The sequence below is a fragment of the Suncus etruscus genome, chromosome 4 (genome assembly GCF_024139225.1).
Source record: "Suncus etruscus isolate mSunEtr1 chromosome 4, mSunEtr1.pri.cur, whole genome shotgun sequence".
NCBI lineage: Eukaryota > Metazoa > Chordata > Mammalia > Eulipotyphla > Soricidae > Suncus > Suncus etruscus.
In genome coordinates, this window is record NC_064851.1 from 13,568,967 (window position 1) to 13,583,868 (window position 14,902).

Below are 14,902 nucleotides of genomic sequence, written 5' to 3' on the forward strand. Positions count from 1 at the left end.
ATGGTCCATTGTCTTCATTGTAAACATTCTCTCTAGATATATCTATCTAGAGCGTGTTTATATGGGTGTGTTCTTGAATTCGCTCTCATGTCTTTTGAACTTTTGCTATTTCTATCAAGATAATTCTATTCACTGTTGTCCTCAGTGGAAACAGAGCATCACCCCACCAAATTTACACAAAACCACTAAAGAAAAAGTGGGTTTCATTTTGTATCCACTTTCCCAGTGAAAATGCCAGAGTTCTTCAGTCTTTGGCAGAAGAGAGAAGATACAAGTGTGGCATTTTACAAGGGCTGAGAGGAAATATTTTAGAAGAAGAAGAACATGGCTCTGAAATCAGATAACTCATTCTCTGGTTCTTCCATGTATTAGTAGTATTGAGCATGTAATACATTTTCTCTAGGTCTCATTATTTTCATCAAAAACTGGAGACAAATAACAGTGTTTGGGCCCGGAGAGATAGCACAGCGGCGTTTGCCTTGCAAGCAGCCGATCCAGGACCAAAGGTGGTTGGCTCAAATCCTGGTGTCCCCCGTGCCTGCCAGGAGCTATTTCTGAGCAGACAGCCAGGAGTAACCCCTGAGCACCGCCGGGTGGTGTGACCCAAAAAGAACAAAAAAATAAAATAATAATAGTGTTGGATTTGAATAAAATAGAACCTGAAAACCATGTACATAGTGAATATTTCATAAATGTGACTTTTAATTTTATAATTATGACAACTCTTGCTATGCCCTTGAAAAATTCTAAAAGCAGAAATAAGAAGCTAATGATCAATATCAAGATAAGTAAGACTGTAAATTAATGACCAACATACCCTCTCATATGAGCAATAAAAATCAACAACTCTCAGAGCCCAAAGGTTCATCCAGGGATAATGTCATCATCCCTAGATGACAGTAGAAAGCAAAAAAATGAGAGAGAGCACCTGCTAATGTAGCATGTAAGTAAGATTTTAGGTCTTATCACAATATCTCTTTTCTACAAGGTAGACGTGCAGTTACTACCTTATTTCAGCACAAATTGTTTCCTTTCTAGTCAGAATCGTGTTGATATGATGTACTTTTTTTCTCATAGACCCTCATAAAGACAATTAAAAAGCACTGAGTCATAGCCAACATCCTACTTAATGTGAAAGATTTAACTTTTCTCTCCAAAGATTAAGGATAAGAAAAGAAAGTCTGTTCACAAAACTTCTATTTAATATTGTACAAGAGTTTTTTGTTGGGGCAAGTAGGAGGAAGGAAGGAAGGAAGGAAGGAAGGAAGGAAGGAAGGAAGGAAGGAAGGAAGGAAGGAAGGAAGGAAGGAAGGAAGGAAGGAAGGAAGGAAGGAAGGAAGGAAGGAAGGAAGGAAGGAAGGAAGGAAGGAGGGAGGGAGGGAGGGAGGGAGGGAGGGAGGGAGGGAGGGAGGGAGGGGGGAGGGAGGGAGGGAGGGAGGGAGGGAGGAAGGAGGGAGGGAGGGAGGGAGGGAGGAAGGAGGGAGGGAGGGAGGGAGGGAGGGAGGGAAGGAGGGAGGGAGGGAGGGAGGGAGGGAGGGAGGGAAGGAAGGAAGGAGGAGAGAAGGTGGGAGGGAGGGAGGGAAGGAAGGAGGGAAGGAGAGAAGGAAAGGAGGGAGGAGGAGGGAAGGAGGGAGGAAGAAAGGGGGAGGGAGGGGATGAGTGAGGGAAGGGAGGGAGGTAGAGGGAAGGAGGGAGGGGGAAGGAATGGGGAGGAGGGAGGGAAGGAGGGAGGGAGAGAGGGAGGGAGGGAAGGAAGGAAGGAGGGAAGGAAATGAAGAAATACTAAACATAATATAAAAATATAGACATCATCTATATGTCCATCAGTTGATAAATACAATCATGTATAGCTCCCCCCAATTTATTTATTTATCTGCTTTGTGTTCAGGAGTTACTCCTAGTGGTGTTCAGGAGACCCTGTGCCGTACCAGGAATAGTACTAGGATCATCCACGCCTTATCTTCAATATTCTCTCTGATATCTCTAGCTACTGGATTACTTATTGGCAATTTTTTTAAAGTTACAACAGGATGAACCATGAAAACATTTGGGTTTGGGGCTATACCAGGTGGCACTTAGTGTCTACTTCTGGTTCTGTGTTCAGGGTACCATAGGTAGCAGCGAAGTCAGCCAAAATGCAAGGCGAGAACCCTAATCTCTATACTATCTTTCTGGCCCCTGAGTCATGAAAACATTTCTAAAGGAAAGAATGTAAAGATGCATTTTGCCAGATTTATTTGAAAGTCCATAACAAGAAAATCTATAGATAAAATCAATTAGTTGTTTCCCAGGATTTGCTAATTACAGGATACAGAGTTTATATATTGGGGGTCAGGAGAATGAGAGGGGAGGGAATAAAAATACTTTAAACTTAGATTGTGAGAATGATTGCACAAATCTGTAAATATTTTAAAGTCATTGAATTGTATACTGGCAATGGATATATTTTATGGTCAGAATTAATTTGTATTACAAATGTTTTATAAAGTGAGCTTTATGCCTTTTAATTCTTTTTTAAAAAATATGAAATGCAATGGGACTTGAAAATCCAAGTAGATCACTTATTTGAGACCAGAAGCAGAGCTTAGTGTAGTTACTGGCACCTCAAAACTAGCTCTATGGTCTTTGGCAGGTTCTGGGAGCATCCTGAACCTCAATAAGTGATATTTGTTACCAGCACACAGGAAAGAAAGCAAGGAAACATTCAGGTAAACAACTTCTACTTTCCAACAGAAGCAAAATAAATGTGATCCAGTAGGATGGAAGGAGACATTGAAGAATATTCACTAGAAACAAAATAATTCAGAATCCCACTGAAAATCTACCTTCCTTATACAAATATGCAGCAAGTCTAATCAGTTGCATCTAAAGAAATTACATGTATTGCCTAGATGGCTTCAAAACCCTGGGGAGCAGCAACGCTACCCAAAGAAGAGTTGGATGTTTATCTCTCATCCGTTCCTAAAGACACTGCCTTTCCTATACACCCCACACATGGCACAGCCCAGACTCGCAGGGGTCCTCAAACTTTTTAAACAGGGGGCCAATTCACTGTCCCTCAGACCATTGGAGGTTCTGACTATAGTAAAAACAAAACTTATGAGCTAATTCTTATGCACACTGCATATATCTTATTTTGCAATGAAGGAACAAAACAGATACAAATACAATTATGTGGCCCGCGGGCCATAGTTTGAGGACCACTGGCCCAGAGCCTCATGATACAGTAGTTATTGACTTCAACTCTTCTCATAGCCCAAAACAGCTCTTCACCTTCCACCTATGACTCGATTTCCAGCAAGAACAGAAGCATTTGCAGTATTATTACAACTGAGGGAACAAACAGGATGCTGACAATCCAACTCCAGGCCCTTTTTATATTATACTGCTCATTGGGGAAGGTCATTTCCCCTCATCATGCCCATAAGGCATTAGTTGCTTTGAGCTTCGCCTTCTCAACAACATAATGAAAATAGAGGTTGAATGCTAAAACATAAACATATGTATCATTTATAATGCATTCTGATGTTTTTCAATTATTCATGGTTCCTGAAAGTTATTTGACCTATCATGCACATATATCCAAACAATGTTTGTATTAGAACCACAGCCTCCATGTACACAATTTCAGTTCCTTGGCATTCCCGTCTATGGAATTAAAATTAAATGAGTCAGTGGTCAATAAAAGTTACATGTGATTCCCATAAAATTATCCATTGCATATTGCTCTGGGGTGGAAAAAGAAGGTTAACCGAAGTTGCCGAAGCTGGCAGAGGAGACTGTTTGTTTTCTGATGAGGGTGATGGTGATGATTAGTCTACTCTAAAAATGAATCTATTATTTCCCTGAAAAATTGGTGGTCTTGGCTTTACTTTTCATTTAGAAAAAAAAAAACATAACTTAGAAGCTTAGCCTCTCTTCTAAGCAATTTTCTTTAAGGAAAAAAAAAGCCAGTATTCTCGGCTCAAAAACACCACATTCTTCTGTTTTGTTGCTTGAATACATTTGCATGTTAACATGAACAGTTCCAACATCAAGAATGTAAAATTAAATGAAATTTGAATTCAAATCCAAGATGGAGAAAAGACACGTGTAAAAACAACAGCTATTAAATCCTGTTGAATTTTTTTTCAAGGATCAGATTAGGAAAGACAAACACACACACACACACACACACACACACACACACACACAGTCTCTTGACTTAACTCAGAAGAAACAAGAACTGTAAACGAGGAGCACCCTTCCAATTCAGACCCCTCCTCACCCACAGAGCACATGCAGATCACAGCAGATTCTGAAGCTCCCTTTCATTATATGAACACTACCAGAAAACTCAAATATATAACTCATAACATATATGACCCCCATGCTTCTACTTTGGCAGGCCCACCCTGATGAAATGAAATGTAAGAATGATAGCTTAAGTAGTTCAAGTGACCACAGGCACGAGTTCACCCCTGCAAGCACAAAGAGACAACTGCTTGCTTCATTCTTTGACTTTGTGGCTATTCTGGCAAGTCTGCTTAGCAGAGTGGTCAGATGCAATGTCAAAAACAGACATGGGTGGGAATCCCTGACTTCCATCAGGTGGTTTGATCTGTGATTGTAACTTATGTTTTCTTTATAGAAAAGTAATCTATTTATTATAAGATCATACACTTAGAACAAAGCCTAAGAAAAGCAAAAGAATATCCCAAAGCTTAAACTGTCCTGGTACTGCGAAGTATGGTGGTGTTTGTCATGATTATTAAATTTTGATGTGATAGAGTCCAGAGGAAACAGGATGGGCATGGTTTCTTTTTCTCCAGCATTTTCTCCCATTCTGTACAGACTCTCTCACCGGGAAATAGAGATAATGTTAGCTCCAGTATTTGAAGGCAAGACAATGAAAGATGTCATTCTCTCAATTTATACCATATTGCCCCCATGAACCCCATGTGCAATGAAAAGAGGAATCTTAACTACTGAGGATGATGAAAACAAGCACAAGTATCTTACCTCCTCCTCAGCCTCACCATTGGCTCCCAGCTTCTGGACAACCGACTTATCACTTTCCTTCAATAGCTTCTCTCGGACTTTGGTCTCGTACTCAGGCCGGGAGTGTTCCTAAGATCCAAAGAGTCAAAGAGTGGTTAGTGAACTATTTGGAAGAGCAACTTGGGGTCTTTGGATTCTAGAACCAGACACCACGAGTACACTGACGTCAGGACTTAGGGTCAGATGCTAATGGACCGTTACACCACACACAATCACAAGGCAGCTAGACCATGACACAATATGGGGGAAAGAAGGACACACAATACTTGTTACCACACTGAAAACCAAACCTGGGTACGTTCCTGGGGATGACGCCAGTGTTGAAAAAGGAGAGAGGAAATGTTAACTGCGCACTGATACAAAGAGACACCATGGGCTTTTCAAAATGGTATGATCAAAGGCCAAGGGGTACATCCAATCATTTTACCAAAAACCCGTGAGTCCTAAACTTGAAGTTTCAAGGGGTCAAATTTCAGCTGGAATCACAGAGGTAGGTAGGTACCATGCAGCTGGACGTTGGGGAAACAAAAACTTTCTTCCTTGCTCTATTATAACTAAAAAAAAATGGTGCAATCAATGAGCATCAAAGTGACAGGCGGCTACATCTTAAAACTCACTTGTCCAGACCTGTTCCCTGTATAGTATGAATGAGAAGCTCAGTGGCAAGTACATCAATGCTTAAGAGACATTACTAGGCCATTCAACCACACAAACCTGAAGCATGAGTCAGCAGGCATGAGACAAAGCACCTGAGAAGATTTTGGGCAAATCCATGCTTGAATTTCTTCAAAGAGAACTAAACCATGTATACTTAACCCCATTGGTAGTCTTTCCTGTAGTTTTCCAGTATGGGGACCAGTTACTAGGTGTGGGGCCTCCTTGTTCCTGCATCACTCACTAATCTTCCAAGCAGTAATCAGGTACTGGATCAGTGCAGACTCAGAGAACCCAGATTACTTTATCTCCTATGTCAGAGACTTCAAAAATTAATAAAAAGGGGCTCTTGACCTGATTTTTGGCTTTTACAGGATATGCCATGATGCCAGAGAGGAGAAATACTGTACATAACTAATAAGCACAAGCAAATGCAGGAGAGAATGATGCTATTCAAAGTATTTTTTAAGATACTCATCTCAGCCTCACAGGAAAAACCTTCTACTCCTTCCAGAAGACCTTGGCTCACTGCTAGGCTCCTACTCCTTTATAAGTTTGTTGCTTAAATAACATGCATTTCTAGATATTATATTCTTTTATTATTTCCTAGCAGTCTTGTATGTGAGTTTTTTATCCTAAGTATCTGTTTCCTCTGTTTTTGCCACTTGTGCTTTCTCAGTTAAAACCACATGGAACCCATGCACATCTCCACATAATTTTGATTCATTTGATTTTCTCTCACACCTTTATTCATTCTCAATAGTAAATTTCTGCAGGTATGTACCTAAAGACCTTTCGCTAAAAAAAAAAAATCTCTCCAGGGTCTAAAAGTGTGAAAAATACATAAAATGCCACTTAAATATCATCACAAACAGATTAAAAGCTCAGAAATATTATACTTAATGGAAATTGTCTTAATTTCCTTAAATCTATCATTTTCTATAGATGTTCTTTTGTCTCCAAAAATTGATGTCCTGAGAAAAGTGTTCTGAGGTTTTCCTCAAAAATGATCATTTTTTTTCTTTCTATTATTACACTAGAAGACTGTGACTTGCATAAAGGGGTAGGCTGAAGCACACCTGATGATGCTCAAAGCCTACTCTGTGGCTCAGAGGTCAGTTCTAACACTGTTGTGATACCAGTGAGGAAATTAAGATTAGCCACATTCAAGGTAAGAACCTTAACCCAGTTACTATCACTATGCCCCCCCCAGAAGATTTTAATTAAAAAAGGGGCCAGAAAGATAGCATGGAGGTAAGGCATTTGCCTTTCATGCAGAGGGATGGTGGTTCAAATCCCAGCATCCCATATGGTCCCCTGTGCCTGCCAGGGGTGATTTCTGAGCATAGAGCCTGGAGTAACCCTTGAGCACTGCCGGGTGTGACCCAAAAACCAAGAACCAAAAATAAATAAATAAATAATTGTGGTATTTTTTTTTCATTGAATGCCCTAAGGTGGGAGTAAAACCCTTTCAAGCTACAAGAATTTCTAGGTATTTATTTACTGCAGGGAGTCTTCCCCATAGGCTAACTGACCTCTCAATTTTCCAAAATCATGCCATGTCACAGAGAGGAGAAGCCCCATTTTCCTCTTGATGAGACTATAACTCATCTCATTCAATGCTGGGTTCTCATTCTGAGCCCTTTTATTTGTTTAGAATAGAATTTGTGAAACATATAATCATGCAAGACTCTTGGGATCAGAGCAGTGGCACAAGCGGTAAGGAATCTGCCTTGCCCGTGATAGCCTAGGACGGATCACAGTTCGATCCCCCAGTGTCCCATATGGTCCCCCAAGCCAGGAGAGATTTATGAGCGCATATAGCCAGGAGTAATCCCTAAATGTCACTGGGTGTGGCCTAAAAACAAAAACAAACAAAAAATTATGCAAGACTCTCAAAGCAAAACTTTAGATTTCTCAGCATTTGAACCTGGTCAGACAAGATCTCCCTAGATTTAGCCAAGAAGGTCAAGTGAGGTTGCAGAATACATTAAACTCATGGAGTCAGACGACTGAGATTCCAACCAGAGAAAATTCTAAAACCTCTAAGGATCACTTCAACAAACAATCATGGGCAAGGACTCCTTATTCCCAATGTACCCAAACACAGTCTTCTCTAGAGAGGGATCCTATGCCAAATCATCACAAACACATCATTCCTACCTCCAAGAATCTGGATTCCACTACCATGTGGTTGGTGGTGCCAGCAGCTGTCCTGATAGGAGGACCCAAGCCAGCTTACAGAGCCTTCCAGCTCGGGACTTCAGCAAGCAACCCACCAGGATCTACTGAGCTCTGAACTCTTCCAGACATTAAGCCATGGTGCATCCTTTAGTGGGGCTCATTCCCAAGTGGAGGAAGGTGATGGTAAGCTAGCACTTGATAAGAAATAGAACTACAAGAATGAAGACGACAAAAAAAAATATCAAGGGGAGACTGAGGAAGGAAGGAAGGAAGGAAGGAAGGAAGGAAGGAAGGAAGGAAGGAAGGAAGGAAGGAAGGAAGGAAGGAAGGAAGGAAGGAAGGAAGGAAGGAAGGAAGGAAGGAAGGAAGGAAGGGAGGGAAAGGAAGCAGAGAAGCCATTAGGCATTGGAGACAATTAAGCTCTACCTGGCCCACATCCCTAGTTTCAGACATATTAATAATAGGAGTGGCTTACACTCTTTACAGACTCATCAGAGGTCATTGATGTCTGCCTGGCCCTCACAACTCTCTTTAGCATATACTGACATACTTGGGCTCTGGGGAACAAGGGGTAGAGCCTTATTTTCTGGCTTCATGCTTGAAAATACGAAAGACATGGGATTTAGAACAAGGTTATTTTAAATGTCAAGACTACCATCAGCCTGCCATCTGTGCCAATCCTTTCACCAGAGAGGTATACTGGGTCCACTGGCTACTCCCTTGTGTTACAGATAAAAAGCCTTATATTTTATAGATAGAGAAGAAAAGGGGTAATAACACTTGACCAATGGGCTAGACTGAGAAAGAAACCCATGTGAGACTACGTTGGACCCATGACTGATGGGTCAATTTATGCGATTATCAAACATCTTTCTGGGGTCAAACCAAGGCAGACACTCAGAGAAGCAGGAGAAAGAACTCACTTCTTCCTCTTCTATGCCAGTCAGGTCCCAGAAGTAACCCAGTCGCATCTGTAATCTCTTCCAGTTTTCAAGAAACATGGTAGCTTTAAAAGAAAAAAATATATATTAATTTCAAAGAATACATTTTGGTTACTTTCTGGATTCCCCCATGGAGGTGGAGGATAAGCTTCCAGGATTTCAGATCTCGGGATTCTCTTTAAATCATGTAGTTCTTCCCTCCTTCTTTAGTAGAAACTGCTGGAAATAGGCCACAATCTGGAAAGCTAACCAATACATTTAAAGGGACACACTCCCATATACATGTATTCTCATATACTCATATATTTCCTTTTACCTCTAGGTCATTGGGAAGAGGGAGAATGATGACCTTATGAAATAAAGAAAAGTGGAAGGATGGAGGAAATAAGAATGGATAAAATCTAGAGAGAGTGACCAAAGCAATAGTACAATGGATAGGGCATTTGCCTTACATGAGGCCAACCAAGATTCGATCCATTGGCACAATAGGCAGTCTCTATTGTTCCCTGAGCACGGCAGAGGTAATTCCTGCATGCAGAACCAGGAGTAACTCCTGAGCATTGCCACGTGTGGCCCACAAGCAAACAAAAATATGATCTAGAGAGAGAGAAAACATAGTGGATAAAGTTTGATCCCTGACACTGCATATGGTCCCCTTGAGCACCTTCAGGAATCACTCAAGAGCACAGAATGAGGAACAGCTTCTGAGTAACAACCAGGCATAGACAAAACTTCCTGTTACCCCTACAGAATAAAATAATGGAAGTCTTTAGTCTTTTTTGAAGAAAAAAAAAATTGCCTCTATCACCAATTTCTTCTTGCACTTTCTAGCACTCTCACTAATTTTTATTCTTTCTGTCTCCAGCATCATTTACTTGATTATCTCATTCTGGGGCTACCTAACAGATTCCTCATTGTTCTACTTGACTCTCATTCTTGCAACTCTCTCATCCACACTGATGGATAGACCAATTGTCCTTAAGCCATTCTTTCATTTATTGATCAAACAAACATTTTGACTGCCTGCTGTTCCAGCAGTCCACAAAGAGCAAATCCCCACAAGGACCAATTCCCACAAAGCCCTCTATGGTAACCAGGGCTTGTGGTACCAGGATTGAATAGCATAGTCAAGGTCTGTAGAAGAAGGAATCATGTTCTCTCTTTTCCAAAGTGAAAGCAAGAGATGCAAAGATGTGCAGAGATGGGAAGGAGCTATGGTTTCTGATGCCAATTCCAGTTCTGGCTCCCCATAGACCCAACTATTTCTTGAGCTTGCTTCTTGCAAGCTTTATTATATTCTTATCATAAATCTTTCATTATTTGAGCATTGGGAAGAAATTCCTAATCCTACAGGGATTATAAACCCAAGACACCTGCCATGTCCAAAATACTGTCCTAGGCATCATGGGGGAGATGGAGCTCATCAGATGGAGATTTTGTTCTCCTTCTGTTTACTTGAACAGATTATAAATAATGACTACAATGCAAGCCATACTGTGAATAGAGCCTTAAGAATGACAAGATGAAAAACTGGGGGCCCCAAGGGAGTGCCTGCTGCCCGAGGTTGGGCCCTATAATGAGTTTTCAGCAGTAGAATCTAGGCAGAACAGAAAAAGGTGCATTAGGGCATGATAATACAAACTAGAGTGGCTCTTTAGAATCTTGGCCTTCTCTCTGGATACTGGACTTCGAGTCTCTGATTCAATTTATTTGTCTACATATTGTAAACCCAAGAGGCATCACATGCCTCACACCTGCATTGGGGCCCAAACTGTCTCCTCATTGTCCTCTTCATTCTCAACTATGCCTACTGTCTACTCCATTCCTTTCTGACAACTCATATATCCTAAAATCAGACACATTGGTGCCTTCTCCTCTGAACTTCAGGATCTGGTGCCCTAGGATTGAAAAGGTGGGACAAGATCATGAGATTACCCTTCCCTCTGCTACCCTCCTGGTAATAAAACCTTAGACGTAGAAAAGAACAGTCTACTCGTTCTAAGTTCTGGTGCCTCAGTTTCCAGCAGGCACAGCACAGAGCTAAATTTAACAACCCTCCTTGGGCTCGTTGAATATATATAACAACTTAAAGCTACAAATTTGTTTTAACTTGAGTTCATAGTAAGTATGGCTCAAAAACTCAGGTCTGTGCCCTAGGTCACATGAACCTGGGTCTTATAAGAGTATTGACCAAAGGCCCAGAGCAAGGATCTCTTGACTGGAACAAGATCCATAGCTGGCAGGGGCAGGATGGTGACCTAAAAATTCAGGGCTCTTGTCCCTTGATATCCCACTTCAATAAACTTTATTTTCCTTCTAAAGTTCCTTGGAGTTTGTAGCCAGAGCCACAGAAGGGCTAGATCTGAGTATAAAGCCAATATCAGGTCTCCCACAGTCTAATATTTTTCTTGTACTTGCTGTCTCGGCAAACCCCAAGCCCGATGCCACCAACAGCCAGAGTCTCTCCCTGTAAAGAACCACTTTTCACCACCGCCCTCTTCCTGGCACGTCTGAGCCTTGGCTCAGGCCCACTCTGCACAGTCTTTCTGATCATAATAATCAGAGTAATGAGAGGCATTACTATTATTTTTAATTGTAATTTGTAGGCAATCATGCCCAGAGGCTCTTGGCTGCTGAAACCAAATACATAATCATATAAAATATAGCAAGGCCATTAAAAAAACAAAGCCAGTCTAGTGCCAGGAAGTGAAGCGTTGACACAAGTCTACCCTCTTTGCTTTGCCTGGGCTGTTGTTTGGGGAGGGGAAAGGGTGGGTATTGGGTGGGGATAGGAAGTCCTAAAGAAGCACAGAAGGGGTAAGAGGAAGGTGTTTGCTGATTGTAGTTATCAAGGGAAAAAGAAGAGGTTATTGTTAGGACTTGAAACTGGGAAAGTGCAATTGGGAACCAAGTTCCTTTACAACAAGGGATCATACACCCCTGGACAGTTTCCTGCAGAAGCAGAGAGCCTGTTTAGGAAACTGCAGCCACTCACTCAAGATGACCTCTATAAGACAAATGAATGGGAATAAGGGTTGAAGGACAACAAAGATGAAAATGTGATTTTGGGCTCCAATTATAAGTAGTTTTTATTAGAAGAGCAGAAAATGTTCCCAATTTCCAGGCAACTAGCATTATTTCCAGTTGAATGCTCCTTTCTGGAAGCAACTCCAGACTTCTGGGGTTGCAAGTGCCATGACCCTACCCTTACTCTAGGTGATTTCCTTTGTGGTTTGGCCCTGCATAAGAGACTCCAAAGAGTCACATTTTCCCCAGAGAAGAGAGAAGAGATTGTCCCTTAGAAATGTTCTTTGGTGGCCTGAAAATATAGGAATGTTTTCAGTCTGGGTTTCTCTCCACCCTAGGGAGCTCCCTGCAGGGGATAGAGAAGATCAAGTTCAATGTTCCCACTGCAGGGAGAGCAAATCTCCTCTCTCTCTCCTTACACTTTAGGGACATGACTCATGGCCCTGTCCTGGCATGTCCTCCAGGCCCCACAGAGTCAGTGATAAATCAGACAGCATCTCCAGCAGGTTTGGGACCTGCTGATGTGGGAGCCAATGGGGAAGCCTGGAGGCCCTCACAGCAATTGATGAGTAAAAGCAGCTGGCTACTCCAGAGGGGCCTAGACATGTTGGCTTGGTCTCTTCTTGAAACATGTGGGTGTGTCCTGGAAGTGTTCAGTTACTGTAGGGTTGTTATTCCAGTGGTGTGAATAGACATGTGAGTGAGGGGTGTAGTGTGGTGTACTGTGGTCTGGTGCAGACAGTTATGTCCCAGCAGAGAGGTTAATGGCCCTAATACTATGAAGAAAATGGAAGGAGAAGGGAAAATAAGGGAACTAGTTGTTCTTATCTTCAGAAATCCCTTTGGTGATGGAAATTATTATGCAATGTTCTTTATGCTCTGCAATTCACAGAGTCCTAGAAAAGGCATTGCGCTCAGTGGGATCCAGAGAACCACATTTGGGTCTAACTCTCTTACCAGGTCATTCTGTAATCACACAATCACCCACTGCCTCAAGTATCACCCTGAACAATATTTACAATAGGGCATGACCTAATCTATGAAAAGGCCTAGTGGGTGGATGGTAGATTTCCAGAATACTCACCAGTTCCAAGTTGACTAAATCATATTGAGACACAGAGTTCACATCCTCTATCTTTTATTAAAAATAATATTATTTCATGGAAGGGATTCCTAGCTCTGTTCACCCTTAAGAGAGATATTGATTGCCCCTAATATACTTCTTAAAATCTAAGAACTAAGTGATAGGAGTAGTGAGCCAAAATAAGGGGTCCTTTTGACCTTATTTTCTGTAATTTTTGAGAGAAATTCTACCAGTAGAAGCAAGCTCAAGACTTCCCACTTACCCCACAGAGCCATGAAGATGGAGAAGAAGACAGTGGCAGGGTTGTCAAATAGGTGGCTGGCCCGGGCTGTCCCGCAAGCTGAGCTGAGGTTCCAGTAATCGCAGGACTTGTCACACAAGGGACACATGGTGAAGGCATTCTGCTGGTCACACATCTCCTTGCTGCAAGGAAAAATTGCGGTAGGTAGAGCTCAAGCAGGACCCCACCCAAACAAAATAACCCTCAACACATTCCCACTTCTAGCTTCATAACCGAGCTTGTAGGTGCCATATTGGAAGGAGCATGTAATAAAGTAGATTTGACCTCTTCCCCTTGGCACTGTGTTTTTTTATATCTTGTCTTGCCAAATGAAGGGGCCACCTTCTGAGCCAAGGAACTCCTTGTCACTAGAAGAGTCCCAAGAGAAAACTGGTGGTCCTCTGTCAGAGATGATGTAAACTGAGATATGACTCATCAAGTCCCTTCCAGATGGACTGAGTCTATGAGGCTGGCAGGAAGTCATGGTCCTGGAAAACAATTAAGCAGCCATCTTAAGTTAGGCTCCCCCATCAATTTTTCAAGCACAGTCTATCTTCTAAACCCTACTGGCTGTCTCACTCCTGATCACAGGAGAAATCAACATCAGTCAGTGAAGGACCTCCACTAGCTCTCTATTCTAGCCATGGACAGGATGAAATCAGTGCTATGTGAGAGCCTAAGTTCAACAGTTACATGATCACTTGTGGGATGGGCATTAATAACACCAACCAAGTAAGAATGATGCTAACTAGGGAGAACAAAAGAGTAAAGGCAATTCTTCGAAAATCTAGACTCTCTGACACTTAAAGAGAGAAACAAGATTCAAATAACCATTTGGACCACATTCTAACTTAGTTTCATTTGAAGAACCACTGGGTTGAATTTTTTTTAAAAAGCAGGCTCATGTGAATAGCTGCAAGTAAGAACCAAAGAATTACCAGTCCAAATATCCCTCCAACTCTATATTGACAGGAAAATAAGTGAACTCATCAGAATGGTGTCTCGTGTGCCCCCAGGAATGTATAGATAGTTCAGCTGATGGTTTGTAGGAAGAGGGTGGAGGTCTCAAGATTTCATGAACATTTACTTCAGCTCACCACGCAGCTGGATATAATGGTGATGTAGAGGCAGGGAACCCACAGCTTTTCTTTCTTAAGACAACAGAGGGAGCTATAAAGTTCATCTGACAAGCAGAAGGTCACTGTAGTGTAAAGTGAGCAAATTGGTACTCTGGGCACCAAAGCAAGTGTTTCTTGAAACTGCAGAGTCCAAAAGAATACATGGGTCTACTTTTCATTTATTAAGAAGTTAAGAGTGATGAGTGCAGTTAGAGAAATAACTATATCGAGAGCTATCCTAACAATGCGAATGAATGAGGGAAGTAGAAAGCCTGTCTCAAGTACAGGTGGGGGGTGGGGTGGGGAGGAGGGAGATTTGGGACATTGGTGATGGGAATGTTGTGCCGGTGAAGGGGGGTGTTCTTTAGGTGTTCTTTACATGACTGAAACCCAACTACAATCATATTTGTAATCAAGGTGTTTAAATAAAGATATATATATACACACATATATGTATGTATGTATATAAAGTTGAAGGAGTTTACTGAAGGCTGTCACTGTCTGTCAGGTTCCAGCTTCCATACTTATCATTAATGCACTATCAAGTCCATAGCAGGAAAAGGCTCTTTGAGTG

The 14,902-nt window shown here is 41.7% G+C and overlaps 1 protein-coding gene across 1 annotated transcript in view; it reads right to left on the reverse strand.

Annotated features, from left to right (window-relative positions):
* Positions 1-14,902, reverse strand: part of ANO2 (anoctamin 2) — a 350,630-nt gene that overhangs the window by 147,426 nt on the left and 188,302 nt on the right. The window contains 4 exon segments of the mRNA XM_049771984.1: positions 5,002-5,109; positions 5,331-5,342; positions 8,802-8,884; positions 13,193-13,353. Of these exon segments, the coding sequence (XP_049627941.1) occupies positions 5,002-5,109; positions 5,331-5,342; positions 8,802-8,884; positions 13,193-13,353 (364 nt within the window).